At 42.1% G+C, this 19,435-nt stretch overlaps 2 protein-coding genes across 3 annotated transcripts in view; both read left to right on the top strand.

The window, feature by feature from the left end:
* The window catches only part of NIPA1 (non imprinted in Prader-Willi/Angelman syndrome 1), a 33,267-nt gene extending 23,032 nt beyond the window's left edge, over positions 1–10,235 (top strand). The window contains exons 3-5 of the mRNA XM_019525147.1: positions 1,517–1,607; positions 4,269–4,429; positions 6,901–10,235. Of these exons, the coding sequence (XP_019380692.1) occupies positions 1,517–1,607; positions 4,269–4,429; positions 6,901–7,412 (764 nt within the window). The 3' untranslated portion in view covers positions 7,413–10,235. The remainder of the gene's footprint in view (positions 1–1,516; positions 1,608–4,268; positions 4,430–6,900) is intronic.
* An 8,885-nt stretch (positions 10,236–19,120) lies between these two features.
* Positions 19,121–19,435, top strand: part of NIPA2 (non imprinted in Prader-Willi/Angelman syndrome 2) — a 34,806-nt gene continuing 34,491 nt past the window's right edge. For both annotated transcript variants that reach the window (XM_019524181.1, XM_019524183.1), the window contains exon 1: positions 19,121–19,315. The gene's annotated coding sequence lies outside the window, so the exon portion shown is untranslated. The remainder of the gene's footprint in view (positions 19,316–19,435) is intronic.

A 19,435-nucleotide genomic window follows, 5' to 3' on the forward strand; every position in this document is an offset into this window, starting at 1 on the left:
AATGACGACTCCAAGATCCTTTTCCACCTCTGCACTGACGAGAAGGGAGTTCCCCAGCCTGTAGGTATGGTGCTCGTTCTTCCTCCCCAGGTGCATCTCTTTGCACTTGTTGGTGTTGAATCCCATCCTATTCTCATCTGCCCACCCCGTAGCCTGTCTAAGTCAGATTGCAGCCTATTCCTCCCTTCTAGCATGCCCACATCCCCCCACATCTTAGTATCATCAGCAAATTTGAATAGGGTGCTTTTAACACCCTCGTCCAAGTCACTGATGAAGGTGTTGAACAGCGCAGGCCCGAGGACTGAGCCCTAAGGAACCCCACTGCCCACATCCCTCCAGGCCAAAAATGACCCATCCACCACCACTCTCTGGGTGCGGCCCTCCAGCCAGTTGGTGACCCAATTGACTGTGGGTGTCGACACCACAGTCTCCCAGTTTCTTAATGAGAACGGGGTGAGAGACAGTGTCGAAGGGCTTCCGAAAGTCCAGGAAGACTATGTCCACTGCTACCCCTGCATCTAATGATTTGGTGATCTGATCATAGAAGGCCACCAGGTTGGTCTGACAGGACCTGCCACTTATCAGCCCGTGTTGGTTGCCCCTAAGCATGACCTCCCCTGCTGGCCCCTCGTGGACATGTGCCAGAATAATTCTCTCAAAAAGCTTGCCCAGGATCGAGGTAAGACTAACTGGCCTATAGTTTCCCGGGTCCTCCTTCTTCCCCTTTTTGAAGACGGGAACCACATTAGCCCTCTTCCAGTCCTCTGGCACCACACCAGAGCACCACGAGTGCATGGTCGCTCCCAGCCCTTCTTTCCTATGATCCTAAGTTATCTTGTCTTGTTGTATAACATTTTAATTCTTTTTTTTGGTAGGAGACTGACGGGCAGGTGGTATAAACTGTCATAGCTGTCTTCTGTGTTATATTACCTGAAGATAGACCTTGAATATTGCCTTCTAGTGTACCAGTTGTGATGTGGTTCATCATGTCTAATTAATTACACAAGGGTCTTTGTCAATGTGCTTTTTTATCTGATTACTATTTTTTCCTGCTAAGTGGTTTCCTTTTATTCCTTTTGAAGACTAGAGCTATGAGAGTCATGGCAGATGTGTTTGTGTTCAAATATAAGACTCTAAATTCTAGATCATTGGACACCTTATTTCAGAGCTCCATACACCCAGAAATTTGAATAACTCATACAATTCTAATTTTTCAGTCTTACCCTAACTGAATTGTGAAAAAAAAAATTAAGGAACAGAGTTATTGATGATACCCTCTTGATACAAAAACTTTTTTTTTTGGTTTTTATACAAAAACTTTTAAAAATATTATTTCAAAATAAATCCTTTATGATTGAAGTAAGGGAATGTATTAGCCAAGTTGTTGTCAGATTATAGCAGTTTAGTGTGATCTTTCTTTCAGTCAGCTTAGTTTTTATGAGCTATCATCAGGCAGCTTTACTTTACTCCGTTTCACTGAAAAAATTAAAGGTCTGTTTTGTGATTCTCTTAACAGTGGCTCTTGGTCAAATAGGGAATTTCTTGGCCTACACTGCAGTTCCTACTGTATTAGTGACTCCGCTAGGAGCTCTTGGTGTTCCATTTGGGTAAGAATTTGATTTACTTATTTTTGTTTGAATGTTATGTCTAGCTTTTCAATGAGGTATAATAATGTATTATGTATATGCTGAAAACAACAGATCAAACAAAATGTCTCCCGAGAAGAACAAAATGTTCCTTCTTATTAGCATTCTTCACCCTTATGTTTTATCTTTTAGCAGTCATAGACTCCTTTTCTTGTTACTGTATGGGTTTTTTCCCCCTTTTTTTGCTCCATGTTGTTCCTCTCTCCCACTACCTAAAATCCTAGTATATTTATCCAAATGGAATTTCATCCTATGGGATTTAGCCCATCTTTCTAATCTCTGAGAAGGCTTCCTGTTAATGCCTGCCCTGCTTTCATTTAGTGTTAACATCAGGTTTATATGTGTGCAGAAGCTCAAAAAATGCTGTGTTGTTGTAAGAAAGAATACAAGCTCTTTGCTTGTTTGAATCTGGCTTGTGGTATTAGTAACCAAGATGGGTGGACATGAGTGTCTGCTGCATAGTTGTCCTTTTGCTCTAGCTGAGACATCAGGTTTAAATGAGGTGTAGATTGAACTAATTTTTTGTGGAGGTGCACCAATACATTGGTCCGATATTAAATCGGTATCGATATAAAGAACATTGACTATATTGGAAATCAGCTTTTTTGCCTGATGTGGCTGATAATGTGGCTAATAGATGCCCCATGCATGCATGCAGCCACAGCATGCACGGCACTAGGAGTGCAGCCCAGCAGCTTGGAGAGCTGCGTTGAGCTAGTAAGTCTGTTGTGGTGGAAGGGAAGGGGCATGGGGGCACAGATTGAGGCACCTGCAGTGAGGGAGGGAGTGGGGGTGGGGCACGGGATGGAGCCACAGCTCGTCTGGGGGGTGCAGGGAGGGAGGGGCAGCTCCTGCAGCTGCACACACCCTGGGAGGCTGGGCCGGGCTGTGCTAAGGGTGGGTGTGGTGGTGGCACTGGGAGGGAGATATCGGGGGGTGCAGCCCAACCCCCCTCCCACTGCCACTGCCATCTGCCTTGAGCGCAGTCTAGCCTAACACCGCCAGGAAGGGTCCGGTGCAGCCCCTGGCCCCAGCCCGCAGAGGCAGCCTACCCCACCCTGCCCCACATGTAGATCTGGGAGGCATACGTCTCTCATGTCCTGGGGTGCGTGAAGCAGCAGGAGCCACCCCCATCCCTGCGCCCCCCGGACAAGCTGCAGCTCCATTCCATGCCCTGCCCCACTCCTTACCTCATTGCAGAGGCCTCAATCTGCCCCCCACACCCCTCCCCTTCCCCCTCCCCTTCCACTACAGCAGACTTACCAGCCAGACACTGCTCTTCGATCTGCTGGGTTGCATATTTATTGGAAATCAGCTTGGTATCTGCTGATATACCTCCTTAAAAATCAGCTGTCAGTATCGGCCCAAAGAATCTGTATCAGTGCACCCCTAATTTTTTGTCTTGCTTCTCCAGCTTGGGTCAAGGCAGAAACACATTATTGGGGCTACATGAAGACTTGAATATTAGTCTTAAAAAGAAACTTGGAAGGTGAAGAGTACCGTTGCTGAGTCTGGGAGTTTTAAATGTATGACTGCTTTGTAGAGGTGCACTGATACATCGGTCCGATATCGGATTGGTACTGTTATAAAGCAAATTACGTGTATTGGAAATTGACCTGATGTGGCTGATAATTTGGCTGATAAATGCTTGTGCATGTGCGCAGCCACAGTACAGCACTCGGGCAGCAAGGAGCAGAGCTGCATGCAGCTGGTAAATCTGTTGTAGTGGAAGTGGAGGGGGGTGGGAAGGGACATGGGAGGGCAAATCAATGCCCCCCCATGGTGAGGGAGGGAGTAGGGGACAGGGCATGGGATGGAGCCACCAGGGAGGATGACTCCTGCTGCTGCTTGCATCCCAGAAAGGCACAGAGGGGAGGGTGTGTGCCCCCAGATATGCATAGGGCAGGGTGGGCAGGCTGCAGTTGCGGGTTAGAGCTGGGGCTCTGCCAGGCTGTTCTTGGCGGGGCCTGGGCTCAGGGCGGGGGCTACAGAGGGGACTGCAGGCACCCCAGATTTTGCCATAGCTCTGCTCCCAGCACCTCCAGTCACCTGGCATAACCCTGGCTCAACGCCCCACTTCCACCCACATGCCAGGAAGAGCCAGGGCTGCACCAGGCTTGCAGCAGCACTGGGGGTGTGGCAAAATTTGGAGGGGCTGCAGCCCTCTCTGTAGGCCCCGCCCTGAGCCCAGCCCCCACCGAGAAGAGCCCAGCACAGCCCCAGCTCTAGCCCACAGCTGCAGCCTGTCTGCCCTGTGCAGATCTGGGGGCACCCTCCCCCCGACCTCCTCATGTCCTCCCAAGGAGCCATGGCTCTGTCCTGCATGCCGGGCAGCTGGTATATGAGCTGCCCCACTCATGTCCGTGCCCTGCCCCAGCTGGGGAGCGCCTGCCCATGCCCTCTCCCTCGCTCACTGCAGGGGGCATTGATCTGCCGCCCCAACACCCCTTCCCTCCCCTTTTACCACAACGGACTTACCAGCTGCACACAGCTCAATCGGAAATCGGATCGGTATCAGCCAATATGCCTCCTTAAAAATCAGTTATCGGTATCGGCCCAAAAAATCTCTAGCACCCCAACTACTTTAATTTCACATTTTAATTTTCTTCTTCTTTGTGAAAGTTCCATTTTAGCTTCTTACTTACTGAAAGAAAAGCTCAACATTCTTGGCAAGCTGGGATGTCTGCTGAGCTGTGCTGGTTCTGTTGTTCTCATAATCCATTCTCCAAAATCTGAGAGTGTAACAACTCAGGCTGAGCTTGAGGAAAAACTTACAAATCCAGGTACTTCCATCTCTTACAACATCTTGATAGCATGCTCAAGTGAGATAATCTAGGAACTTGCATGCCTCTGTGGGGTACCAACTTTAGTGATGCTAAGACTTACATATTCCTAGGAAAACACAATACAATAGGGACAAACCTGTATGGCCTCTGTGCAGCCAACTAGAATTCCGGGAGCGTGCCACCACAGTATCAGAGAAAGGAGAAACTAGATATTAGCTGGTCTTTCAATAAACCTTTTAAGTAAAATTCTCCAAAGCAACTGAGTTAAAAGCTTAATTATCCTTCTGAGACATGGGATAATCTTAAATATTGTGATCCTTGAAAGCATCTATCATGAGTCTATTAATTAAGGAAATGAAATTGTTGTGGATTAAAGGGCAACAATCTGTCATCAATTAGAAACCAGACAACAAACAAAGCAAAGAAAATCAAAACTAGAGGTTATGATCCTGGGCTAATCTGAGTTTGTAGCTTCCTGATTCTAGTGCTGGCCTGGAGTCAGCTTGTTTTTGGCTGCTTTACCTCAATAACCACTGACTTCTGAGGTACATTTTGCAAGTTGGGGGCCACTGGGGATTATGTCCCCCTGTGTCAAGGGGTTGAAAGGATGGGACTGAAAGTAAAGAGAGTGGTGAGATATGAGCGATGTTTGATCCACTGCCACATAAGGATTCTCCCATACAGGTGGGATCATCTGCTATCCATACAAACTGACATTGCAGTGGCATTCTGCCAGGAGAGAAATGCTAAGTATTCATTGTAGAGGACAGATCTAATCTTAAACAAGAATTAAAGGCTCAGTTTTCAAGGTAGCAGTATTCTGAAATGTATTTTATTAGTGCTTTAAACTCCTTCTCTATTCAGTATTTTGTGTGTTCTCCACAATCAAAAGTCACATCAGTTTTGCATGTTAATTTAAAAAATGTAAATAGGTTTTTATGGTTTTATAAGTAAAGAAACAAAAAATGCCAGTAATTTGAGCTAGTAACCTATTTTCTACAGGTTTGAAAAGGGTTATAAGGTTTTATTATTGGAAGAGTCAAAAGTGCACTTTCAGGGGCTTATTTTGTTCTTAACAGAAAAATGCTTGCAGGTAAAATCTTACTTATTAGCTAGTTATACAATGGTTTTTAAAGTGCAACAGAATGTTTTCATGATAAACTTATAGAAAATAGCAATTATACTGCAACTAGATTTTTTCCATTAAAGATGTAAAATGTGCTGCTAGATTAACCCACAAAATTATTTTCCTTCTTGGAGATTCACTAGAATTGCTTGTAAACCAGTAGTCTCCAACCTTTGTAAGTAGGAGATTACATGTGGAATTCAAAAGCGTCCCAAGATCTATTGTGCTCTGCTGCCACCCGCCAATCCCCACCCCCGGGTAAGTCTGTGGGGAGGGAAGGGGGGCAGATCGAGGCAGAGGGAGAAAAAATTTATTTTGGGGCATGCCTCCCCAGCAGGTAAGTCCCATCTGGTCAGGGCCCCACTCAACTTGCTCCTGCCCCTGCAGCACAGTCACTTACCACGGGGGCCTCGATGTAGCCTCTGCCCCTTCCCTCCCCCATGGGCTGACCTGCTGGGCCCCGCGGGGCATGCACATGCATACACACAGGCACTCAGCCCCCAACTCCAGCCTCAGATAGACTTCAAGAGTCTCCGAGATCTATCGCAAGCGGCTCCAGGATCTACCGGTGGATCAAGATCCACTGGTTGGTAACCACTGTTGTAAATCCTTCCTTCTCTGCTAGCCAGCCAGCCAGCACATTGACCAGGCTTCACGGATGCTAAGGCTGCTTTCACTGTTCTTTCATAAAATCTAAATTGGTAACTCTGTTACATTTGTAGTTTCACTTTGAGTAAAAGAAACTCAAACTCAAGTGTTGCACTTTGTAAGTTGTTACTGAGTAAAGAAAATAACTGTAGTGATTTTAAAATTTAAGTCCAACTAAAATCAACTTGTTAAAGAATGCCCCTTTTAAAAATATTGAAATGTGAAATATTTTTCACCAGTCTAATTTACATAATGAAGAGGTACACACCTATTTTGCAACTGTATGAGACCTAGTTCAGTAACTATATCTGTTTATCACATTGACTTTAATGGGACCTATTTATGCTCTGAAGTTCATTCAGCCCATCATTATGGATGTGGTTTTATTGCCACCATTTCTATATTGGAGATTTAATTGGGGGTGCAGGGAAAGCTGTGCACCTTAATTCAAGTTAAAATGTGAAACAGTGAGTTTTAATACACAATTATTTGTTCTATTCAAAGAGGGGGAAAATGGCATCAGTATACAGATTTAACAAATGTCAGAGGGTTTTGTTTTGTATTTGATATATCTTCAGCTTTACGAATAAAAATACATTCTATGACCATGTTCAAAATTAACCCTTTTAATAGGAAATTACCCTGTGGAACAATTTTACCTTGCTACTACCTTCTCTTCTTCTTTGTTTTTCAGTGTTCGTGGGCTACCTCTGCATAGTACTTGTCATGCTCCTACTGCTTATCTTCTGGATAGCACCAGCTCATGGACCCACTAATATTATGGTTTACATCAGTATTTGTTCCCTATTGGGCAGTTTTACTGTGCCCAGCACGAAAGGCATTGGGTTGGCTGCTCAAGATATCTTTCACAATAATCCATCAAGTCAAAGAGCCTTGTATCTCTGTTTGGTTCTCTTGGCAGTACTAGGATGTAGCATCATCATTCAGTTCAGATACATCAATAAGGCACTGGAATGTTTTGACTCCTCTGTGTTTGGTGCCATCTACTACGTCGTGTTCACCACTTTAGTCCTGCTGGCCTCAGCCATCCTTTTCAGGGAGTGGAGTAATGTGGGAGTAGTAGATTTCTTGGGGATGGCCTGTGGATTCACTACAGTATCTATTGGAATTGTTCTTATACAAGTCTTCAAGGAGTTCAACTTCAGTATTGGGGATTTGAATAAACCTAACATGAAGACAGATTAAAATCTGATTTGAGAGGACTGGATGGCTCAGGGAATGATAGAAAGCCTTTCATTTCTAGGTCACTGGTTCAAATACGGTACATGTTGGCATATGTTACCATTTAATACTTTGGCCTATGTGAAATGAGTGGGTGGCCTCCATCCAGTTTCTCCTGGACTGTTTGCATACCCCAAAATCACTGTAAAAAGTGGCATTAATTAGTATCATTGCTAACCATCTCAGTAGAAAGGCTAAGGATTGAATCGGCATAGAGACTGTTGTGTTTTCTCATCTTAAAAGGTGGTCCATCTAGAAAAGATTTGAGGACATTCTGGCAGGCCTCAGTGGGAGAGCTTACATTATGATTGCCTGTGATGTGCTGGTTCTGTAGATAGAAAACATCAGTTTCTAATGCACTCAATCTGGCACCTTTCAGGAGTGATATTTCCCCTTAAAAAAAAAATGAAGCGATTGACAATTCTGTCAATCTCCTTAGTATAGCAGTGTGTTCACTGTCCAGGCTGTGAATTTTAAACAAATGCTGATTGAACTGTGGGCTGTAGGTTTGTTCTTCTTACTGTAACTTGCCTCTGCAATTTGGACTGACATTGGGTTGAAGACACTGGGGAATTCTAAATTAAATCCTCAATACAGATCAGTGCATTTAACCCTTAAAATTCTCCACTAATGATTTACTAGATGATGCTAGCATCCAGATTACAGGTATGCATTTTTATTCATAACTTTTTTTAAGTGCACTAAGACGTACAGCATTTATCCAAGAGCTGGTAATAATTAAAGGACAGGAAGAGTATGAAGAATGTGAAAGTGGTGTCCAGACTTTCTGCATACATGGTGGATTATATGTAAACAGCTCAGAACAACTTCAGTGCCTTTGTAATCTAATGTTATTATTTAATTTAAATGTATGTGTATCTGACACCTATACAAGTTAGAACAATTCAGTTTCATTGTCTGTAATATGTAGCTGTGTACAAATTATAAACATGTCAGGAGCCAACAAGAGCAGCGTGTTTCTACACTGGTTTGCAAATCTGAAGTTATTCCAAGGTGCTTTGGTAGCTTCTGCATTTATGTACGTTTAATAAGGAGAGGTCTTTTTACAGTAGTTCAACAGTGCAAATTCCAGTTACTTAACTGAACTTTAGAAACTATCATAAAGTAGCTCAATTGACAAGATTTCTTCCGAACAGTACTGAATAAATGGAGCTATATATAGCTAGTTTGCCTATTAACAGATCAGCCTGTGAACTGGCGCACTCATGAGCAAAGAAGATTGTGTGGTTATTTTGCAGGGACAGGGAGAAGGGTTGCAGGGTGTGAAAACAGCAAGACAAGGTTCCAGTAAATCTGTATGCAAACATTCATATCCAGTATTTCAGAAATGTAGGTGCTAGCCCAGCAATAGCATCTAAAGGGCTGGTACAAGTTGCTCAAGTGATGCTCGGAATGATTCTGAACAGATTAGTTTAGATCACCTGGGTTACAGGATACTCCCTTGAAGAAAAACAGGAATTTTTCAATTTCAATAGCAGTATTTAGAAGGGTGTCTCAGTTTTTGCCCTCAGTTTCCGTAGCATTTTAATTTGTCATTATCTATGTAATGGTGTCACAAAGGCATACAAAAGGCTTGAAAATGAAGGAGGGAGTTCTTTTATCTTAAGATAGGCAGTAAGGCTAGATTTGGAAGCGTATAACAGAACTGAACATCTGTCCATACGGAGTCTCTTGCAAGGCAAAACAGGTGTTCGCTCATCAGTATTCGAGAAGATTCCAGCAGTAACTTTTTAACAAGAAACCAAGAATAGTATTCTGTATGGAACTGTATGGGCAAGCTATAGATAATACAAATCTTGGTTATTAGGGGAATAACTGTTGTCAACTCTTGTGACCGTTTTTTTTAAATTAAAAGTTATGATAATTGTTTTCTTCAAAAAACAAGATCCTCTTATTATGTGACATCTTGAGAATCTCCACTTTGATTTAGAAATATAAAGAAGTTGCTAGTCCTTATGAAGCATGAACATGTGACCTCAATAAACCACAAAGGCACAAAAATCTGAAAACTGAATTCCAAAAGAATTATTTTTAAGCCAGTGTCACGACTTTGGGTAGCCTGGTGCATGATTTTTTACATGTCTGGGTTGATAATGCCAGTGTTGAATCCAAGTGACTCTTTTGGTGTATAATGGAAAGGTCAGACAATTTTATAACCAGAAATTCCAGTTATGTTGATTTGAACATGAGAAATAATAGAAATATATCTTATAATATTTGGCCAACACAGAAAACAGAACATCAACAAACAGAAGACCATCTTTGTGCATTTAGAACCCGTTTATAAGGGGGGATTCTTGCTTTCCAGGGAGGATTATAATCCTGTACGAGGAAATATTAAGTCTGTCAAATTTGAATAAAAATGTAAGAAGAGATCTCAGCTACATGGTATCAGTTGTGACAAGATATCTTTGTGACTGAAGAGCGATCATACTTTGTGGAAGTAGTTCCATTTTGACTGCTTGAAACCGGGATCCTAACAAAATAGATGTGTGGTAATTCACTTATTCAAATCATGAAAATTCTTGGAAGCAGTCAAAACATCTTTTCAAAAGATTTGGTATCAGGCTTTAAGTTCTGTGGACTTCAATTCACGTAATTCCTTAGGTCAAAGTGAAAATGACCGTCATCTCATTGTAGATTTTATTAGGCTATATACATATGTATGTATTTATTTATTTCTATTCGCTAATTATTTATTTTTACATAAGAAGAAAGTGCCTATGCTAGGTGCTTATGCACATATTAAAGTGATAGTCTAAAAAAGAAAATCATGACTACCTTGTCTAATCTAACATTTTCATGTATCACAAAACCAAGCTTTCAGCAGGGGGAGATGAAATAGCAGAGATATTCTTTGGTTCTCCAAATATTCTCTGGGCTGATACGTTTCTGCAGGAACTTTCTTTCTTCTTTCCAGCTCATCACTGATACGATGAGCTTCTCAATATGCCCAACTATCCACTTTTGTAAAATGGAGATGCCAAAAGCCAGCATACGTGACATAAAGTTTCTAGTGGCCTTGCACACTGTTTATACCTGCCACCTTTTACATCATGAAAAATAATGAAAATCTTTATTTTTGCTACGCTTTGTTCAGCAAATAGCTATGTTTGTTCTTATTTCGTCTTTGCCTGAATCTGGTGCAATTCTACTGTTAGAAAAATATGGATATTTTCTATGTTATCGTCACTGTCGATGTAATTTGGTCCCTCCTTCCCCTTATTGGAAACCTCTTACATTTTCTGGATCTTTCATATTGCTTATCTGGTTGAAAGATGGCAATGTCAAACTGAACTGTTAAGCCTCCTCTCTTCTTTCCCCACCATCTCAAGACAAGTTAGCACCTTGGAATAATACATTTCAGTTCCATCATCTCAGGGAACAAATGTACATAGTTGTCTCCTGAGTCTTGGTCTTTCTTCCAAAGGTCCCCCCTCTTCAGGTTGCTCTATAAGGTATTTACATTACCAGGCAAGAGCCAGGTTTCTTAAATTGATTCAGATTCCAATGCAGAAATGACAGAGGCTATATATAGACACAGATTGTAAAGTGGACTGTCTATATGGGAATGCATTAAAATAAATCTAATCCCACTGAAGGAAGTTTCATGGTGAGCCTTTGGCTTCTATTGTATTTATCAAATACAGTTACATATACAGTGCTCTTACCCAGTTTGATCTATCATCCTTTCAATGTATGGAGGAGTTACACATGTAGGCCCATTATCTTTCATGTGTGTTAAGCCCTCAAGCATCTAATAGGAGTATAGAAACCTTTTTTGATACAACCAAAACATATTTGTTACATCTTAAATACTTGTGTGTAAAAAGCAAAATGTCCAGAGCAGACATCTGTTGAACTAACTTTCCAGGATACTATCTGTGTAAATAAAGCCTATTTATTAACGACCTGAAACTAATACGAATAAGAATCTGTCATATCACACAGTTTGATAAGTAATGCTTCCTAATAATAATCTTGGTTTAAAACAAACATCTATGTCTTTTTCTGAAGTAACTAGCACTGAAAGTGAAAACACTGGATTTTGTTTGTTGAAATAACGGACACTGTAAGCCAGTGGTGGGCAGTTATTTTGAGGAGAGTTTTGGCAAGCCATCGAGGGCCATATGATAGGCAGCCAGGAGCAGATAAATATTAATTTTCTAAATTTTTTAGGGGCCCCGCGAGCCAGATAGAATGGCCTGGTGGGCTGCATCCAGCCTCCCGGGCCGCATTTTGCCCACCCCTGCTGTAAGCTTTACTTTTCCTCTTTATTTTAAGATAAAGAAGTTTTTGTATTACAAGAAAGACTTCAAGAAAACAAATATAAGAACCTACAAGTAGTGCACTGAAAGGTGGTGTTAAGTTTGCACAATATGCTTCTTCCACCTTCTTACCTAAACAATAGGACATTATAGGTTTTAGAGTTCATCCTATACTATCCTTAAGTGTAATCAGTTGAACTGCTGAAGTTCACTTTTAAAACAAATGCTTATTTAATTATACCTACTTTCCTGTCCTCAAGATTAGTCATTATAATTAACCCCTTGGGGCCAGTGAACGTGTGGCAAAATGCTGCAGAATACATCAGTGTATACATCGTTTGGCACCAATGATGTCAGGAGCTACACAAAGACAAGTGCCAAAGTATTTCATACACCAGTTTTGAAATGGAAAGATTACAAAGACAAATTAGGAAAGGAAATTTCAGAACACTTTTCAAAGTTGGGGGAGAATATTTAAGAGTTGCAAAATAGTGTGCGTGGGGGGCGGGGGAGTTAGGTGGTTTTCACTGTGGGAAGAAAATGTATTAAAAATAAAGGGTACTGTTTAATTACCTGCTTTTTAAATTAGGGGATTCCCATTTATGTGTTTTCTGTTTTGTAAAATTTCAGTTGGATGTGGAAGAGTAGATGGAAATAAATACAGTGTCATAGGTTTGATTGCTTGAATGTTATTGCAATATAGTTACTACAGGTGATATGAAAATGGACTATTTTATTAGCTTCCAAATTTTGTGTATATAGATTTGTTAATGGCTTGTAAGTCCAGCTTACTCCCTTTGCTTTTTAAAAATAGTTATAGGCATGTTGTATTTACCTTATGTAAATTATAAGAAGCTATTTATTAAGTTTTCTGATACCTAACATATTTATTAACCTGTAATGTTTTGAAATAAATACCTTATTTCTAGCTCAATGTTTGTTTTGTGACTTTTCCCCTGGTCCACTTCTTGTAATGGAGAAAAAAATTAGAATTTAAGGGTTAGGTAATGTGCTACAATTCTGTCCCATGAACCATAATAATTTCTCCTGCCTTTCCATAAAGCTAGGAGTCCTACCTTGTTATTATAGAAGCCTTCTCTTTCCCTGTGTACTTGTATGGAAGACCAAATTCACTAGTTCACAAAGGACTGCCAGATAGTGACATCAACAAAGAGGTCAAGCCTTTAATGTGCTACCACCACTGAACCTTTTTTAAAGGCAAATCAAACATTTTTCTTGTTGTATAAAGGCCTCTCAGTACTTTCAAGTTCTTTGCAATCTCTGTTTTAAAAATCACAACCTGCTGTTCCATGCACTCCTGAAAACTAGTTTGTTGGTAATAAGTAGCCTTTTTTGTAATGATAAATGCCTCGCCCTATAGTTCAATGTGTGTCTGCAAGCAATCATCGATGTAAGAAGGCGCTTGTCACCAATCTAAACTTACAGTCTCAGGAGCTTCTTGCAGAATAAATCACTTGGAAAATTATGCTGGGTGGCCATTTCATTCTGCCTTCATTTGACACCTATGCTAAAGTGAAACTTGCACCTTCTTGAGAGTAGCCAGTACAGGCAGCCAGATGGGTGAATATCAAGTGTATCTTTCCAAATGCAGGATTTATGAGCAGGAGAGATGTTTTCAGTTCATATTGTACCTATGTTTAAAGGGCTCTGCCAGTGGTACCGTAGATCAAAGTTGGATTTATTTTAAAAAGGAAAATAACTTCTGTGAAAAATGAAACGTTGTGTGAGGTAAGTATAACTATTAGTGTAGACATTCTGGAACATGTACCTGGGCACTGTTTGGTGTTCAAACATGTCAATATTGCAGATGTAAAGCATAAGAAAATATGGAGGTTGACACTTGATCCCCCATGCATGATCATTTGAACCTTTTAAATAGGAAATAAGATGCAGAATAAGAACTTTAAGAATGTGTGCTTACTGGGAAAATTTAGACCTGTCATTCTTCTGTGGGTGCAGCTCCATCCTGATGCTAATAATGGGAACCCTACTGGAAGAGGTAGCTGACATTGTTTGCATCACTTTGAAAAACAGCTGGGCTCTGCTCTGTCTATGCTACAGCTTTCACCACTGCTGTCAATGGAAGAAAATTACCTCCCTGTCAACAAGTCCCTAAAAATTCTTTCGACAAAAATGAGAGGGGAGGAAGAGCAATTAAAGGCCCAAATTGACACCATCGTTTCCTTTTTCTTTCCCTATTAAAATTAAGAGGCATATTACTGTCCCTCATTCTAAACTGAAAGTTACAAGAGTCTGAAGTGCAGTGTTGAATCAAATGCCATTGCATATTTAACCTGTTGCTCTCTTTTCCACTCACTGCTTGTGGATTTTGGAGCCCATCAACCTTGGCCGTGTTCCTTTAATTCTCCAGTGAATGACAATGTTTCAAATAAATGAAAGCAAAATGTTCATATTGATAGGTAGCTTTGGCAAATTTGCAGTCATGAGTTTTACTATTAGTAAGGAGTGGAGACATCACAGCTGCTGCGAGATAATTTATGTTTGTACTGCTCATGTTGGTGAAGATGCTCAGGAAAGAGTAACACCTGGGATAATGTGGGCATGGCATACTACTATCATAATCTTGGCTCTACATTTTTTTTACTCTGTTCACTGTCATGCTAAGTGCCACAGAGAGAGGGCCATCAGAGAGCTTTTAGACTCCCTGTTCAATTTAACACAGCCACAGAACTTACTGAATTTAAGATTCTCTTGGGGGGTGCGCTAAAACTCCACCATCTGGTAAGAGTCCTCCAAGGAGCAACACACCAGATAGCAGCAAGGATACCTATGCCCTTATATCAGAATTGTCTCTCCAGGTGTGTGGGATGGGAAGTGTGACACAGAAGGTCATCAATATTTGTCTCTGCCTGCTGGGAACTGACCACACAAGGGGTCTATTCAGCCAGGAACATGTGAGCAGCTGCTTATCTGTGTCTCTTGGGGCAGTGTATAGGGAGCAAAATAAGTCAAAGACAGTAGACCAGAAACTATAGGTCCCAGTCCTCCAAAACTATAGGTATATCTTCATTGTGAAATCCAGTGAGACTGCACAGGTGAATTACTTTGGGGATGGGAATGAAATACAAAATTGTATTGTAAAAATGGATTAGTTTGCCTCTCATTCACCCTTAAAAATATGATTCTCAATGGGGCAGCTAACACAACTGTTTAAACTTGCTAAGAGTTTATTTAGAGATGCTCTGAATACCTCATGTTACAAAGCATTTTTCTGGCTTCGAAATAAATGAACAATGCATGATGAAATGGGCAAGGCTGAACTTCTTGTGAACAAGCTCAGACAAGTTTGGAAAGAAGCAGCAGCAAGCATATGTGACTGAAAGGAGTAGTACCTTAAGTCCCTTGAAAAAAATATGTAGGAAGGATTCCTATGTAGGTAGGAAACAAATATATTTCATGTTTGTTTCCTGAAAGCTCCTGTATAGTTTGGTCAAAGGATGGTTGTAATTTTTGCAGCATTTTTGGACAGAGGGGATTATGTTACCAAAATGGGCATTGATTAGAGCTGGTGTAAGCCAAGTATATTATAGGTACTTAATCAATCATTCTTTCATGCTGTAAATTTTAACCACTAAAGTGATTAACAGTATACATGGTGTACATTTTCAATATACTTCCTAGGTGATTGATAATAAATGGGAATTGTAAACCTTTGCTCTAGTAAATTATAGATTTTTTTTTATTTTAAAAGTATAAATTTGTGTGGATGAGGCTATAACCAGGGGTGGGTCCAGAGGGGGTGCAGTAATGCAGTTGCACCCTCCCCCATTTGATTCCTGCTCAACCCCAAAGTTTAAAAACAACTGCCTGGCAGTGACATCAACATTTCTCTTCAGGCAGCAGTGAGGGAGTTGCTTTAGTTCCTGGCTCATTTTAATTTCTAATACATCTGATTCTTTTTAAAGTCTCTATGCCACAAGTGTTAAAGTCCCTCCCTCCATTTTAATGGTTTTTAATGGTTCCACTAATAAAGCTATCCTTTGTTCCACAATTCTGGTGCCTTTTAGCTGCTCCTTGTAATGTAACTACTATTTCACAGCCCTGCAGACTGCTTTTTACATAAACTAGAAACATTAACTCAAGTGTGGAAATAACTTTCAGGAAAGCACTGGATGTGCTGTTAAGATGCTCAAGAAGGCTAGATTTTGTTTTATGAATCAGAAAGATATGTGCCTTTCATTCTAATCGATGGCAAGGCTAATGAAACATCTTTTGATTATTTTTGCCTAGTGTGTTGTCGTCTTATACATAATATATGAGAGAGCAAATGAATGTACTTTCCAGTAAAGTTGTATTTATTTTTGTTTTAATCTTAAACTGAACAATGCAGTCCAAGGTCCCTTGCCTATTAAAAAGAAATTAGAAACTTTACTAACCGGAGAAAAATGTGTGTTGTGGTATATGCCACACTATCTGCAACCCCCTTTTCAAAATCCTACAACTGCCCATGGATGTAACATCTGCTTTTGTACTTATTTTTCTTGACAATTTCCCATTTTGAATAGCAAAAGAAGACCTGCCCAAGAACAAACCAAGTCAGTTTTAGTATCAAGTATACTTCTAGGCAATTTCTTTAACACTTAGAACGCTAAAGTTTATCTGTTCTAATGCACTTGCATGCAGCTCTGTTTTGTATTGCAGTGTTATAGTGCATGGAGTGCACTTGATACTATGATTATACGGATCCACTTTAGAGCTGGATAAAGGAGTTAAAAAAACCCTTTAACATCTTTTACAATAAAAGGATATATAAAAAATCCACCCCCACGTTTTCTTCCTTTGGTAATAAACAGATTTTCCACATGCAAATGAAGTGAAAGTTTAATATGATTTTTAGACCAGGTGTGACATTGGGGTAGCACTATGAAATAAAATAGACCGAGAATTTACTTTCATTACAGAGAGGTGTGCTCTTGATCCCAAATTAAATCACATAACTTGATGAAGAAGCACAATGCTGTGAATTGCCTCAAAGACTCCCTGTTTAAATAAAACTGATGGAACCGTATACGAAACACCAAAAGGGAGTCAAGACTGCCCATAAGAGAGGTTGGAAAGATGAGAACAAGAATTAGCGGCACAGGACAAAAAGCAGGATAGGGTCCATCCCCATCTGTAAAGGTAATAGCCATGACATAATGGTTTCCTGTACAGAACTTGTCACTTGTATTTTTTGACGTGCATCTTTTTCCTAAATTTATTAACCTCGTTCCAGACAAGCGTGGATGTGTGCTATGTGGTGCCACAGACCTGTTTGCAGCACCACATGCCGCACATGCAGGCATGCGTGCACTGCTGCCTTGCAACACAGGGTTTTTTCACCCCAGGAACTTCCAGGGTCAAAAAAAACCATGGCAAAAAAACAAGCAGGGCAGAGCATGTGGTGGCAGCACATGCTGCCCAAAACCAGAGCCTGGCTGGCCAGAGCCACATTCCAGCTGCTGGCCAGGCTCCCAACTGCAGGAGCTCTGCAGCTGCAGCTCCCCAAGGCCCCCAGGACTCCAGGTAAGGCTGCTTGGGGCCAGCACAGTTGCTGACCAGTCTCCTGTACCCCACCCACTGTTACTTGTCCCCGGGGAAACAAACAGCCGTGCTCATCTGAACACAGCCATTGATAGCAAGCCAGCTTTAAAAAGTGGATTATACGTAGAGTCTTAAAGCATTTCAGAAACACACTGGATCCAAACGTTGTGCCCTGCAGAAGCTGGATGTACTACTGCTGGGCCAGTTTTCTGAGTACTCAGCAGTGATCAGGGGAGTATGTGATATGTAGGCAAGTATATGAAATACAGTGCATAAGAGACAGCATAGAAACATTTATCGAGTGGAAAGCATCATGTCACAAAAAAAAGAGTGGGAGACAAAAACAGTATCTTCCTGTTTGAAAAGCAGGGGACCAACACAACAGTGCCCCTTGCTGCTTTCCGCTTTAGCAAGCGCTGTTTGTTTGGTATTTAAAGCACCTTGTGAGAGGCAAGGATTTCTGAGGGCGAGATCTTTTATTGGACCAAATCTTGTCATTGGGCTCAAGTTAGACAAGCTTTCGCATGCAAGACCTTCTTCCTCAGTTCCCTTCACTAAGGATGAGCGTCTTCCATTCACAAGCAGCTCTAACTTTATCCTAATGACCAAGCTGATCTAATACAAGAGGTCCCCCTCAGAAATCCTTGCCTCTTCCATCATTTCTGGCTTCTCAGGCACAACACTACCATTAAAATACTTCAAACCTGGTATTAAGATTTCCTGATGCTCTGGAGAGGGAAGATTCCCCACCATCAGTTCTGCTGACCTTGTGGGGGGAGAAGATCTGGAGGGAAAAGAAAGAGGTATGTGGTTTACCAGGCCAGGGGTTGCATGTGAATGCAGGAAGGGGGCTGACCGGGCAGGTCAGAAGGTGGGTGCACCTTAGAGGTTAACTGAATCAGAGGTGCTTGGCTGGCTTCCTGGCAGGCTGTGACACAGAGATGTAAGGCCCCTACAGTGAGGGGGTGTGTGTGAGTCCCTCCATCCACCCACCTGTACGGTTGTCAGCCAGCATAAGCCACTGCCTCATGCTCCACTGCCTTGCCCCTGCACAGCGTTGCCAGGTCTTAAATATAAAATTACCATATTACAAGCTCAAAATTATCATGTTTGCTGAAAAAACTATCATACACTGACTAATTACACTGTCAAATAAGTCATTTTACTTTATACTGCTCACTATACCATGCCAAAGACCAAGTGACAACTGGGTCACCGAAGTTGCAGCATTTCTGTATTCTGAGGCAAGCAGTCATAATCAGGGATGCAGGTTTTCTCTGATTAAAAAAACCCCAAAAATCAAATTAAAAAAAAGGAACCCAAGGCTCACATTTTAACATGATTAAAATGAAACACCACTACAGACAGATAGATAGAGGTGTTTCATTTTAATCATGGAAAATCTGGATTTTGGGTTACTTTTTTTAAATCTGACGTTTGTTTATCAGAGAACACCAGGATCCCTGGTCATAAAGAAGTGCTGACAGCAACCCTAAAAGCACTGAGAGTGACGTAGGTTTTGCATAAGCTGCATCAATTAACTGCCTCCAACATTATGGCACATTGTGAACGTTTGTACAATCACTGCTCGCACACCCGAACCAAGCCGAGCCTGCCAACACGATCACTCCAGTACACCTAGCCCCGCATGCCACGCCCTAAGCCCAACTGAGGCGCTCGCGTCGCGGGGGCGTGTCCAGGCCCTTGTGACGTCAGCCCGCCGGAGGTTCCGCCGCCGGAGGTTCCGCCTCCCGCACCACCTGGGGGAACCACGTGATCAGAACCACTCTTCTACCCCTCTCGCCTGGCAGGGCGGGGCAGTGGCTGTGTCATCCCCGCCTCTTCTGTCCGGGGCCGCCGGGGACGGTGGCTGGGAGGGCACACATACAAGCAGCGGCGGCGCCGACTTTTCCATGGCGGCAGAGCGGTCGCGGGCGCGCCCCACCTGCCCCCTTCCCCCGGCAGCGGCCCTGGGGCCCCTTCCGGCCGGCATGTGACGAGTCGCCGGTGCAGGTAGCCGGTCCGGGGGAGGGGGGCGCCACACACCCCCACCCCCACCCCCACGGTGTTGGGGGGCGCTAGGTCCCGCCCCCTCGGTCACGTGGGACGCGTCGGTTGGAACCCCCTCCCCAC

Source organism: Gavialis gangeticus, unplaced genomic scaffold, assembly GCF_001723915.1.
Source record: "Gavialis gangeticus isolate Ggan-Ray unplaced genomic scaffold, GavGan_comp1, whole genome shotgun sequence".
In the NCBI taxonomy this organism is placed as follows: Eukaryota; Metazoa; Chordata; order Crocodylia; family Gavialidae; genus Gavialis; species Gavialis gangeticus.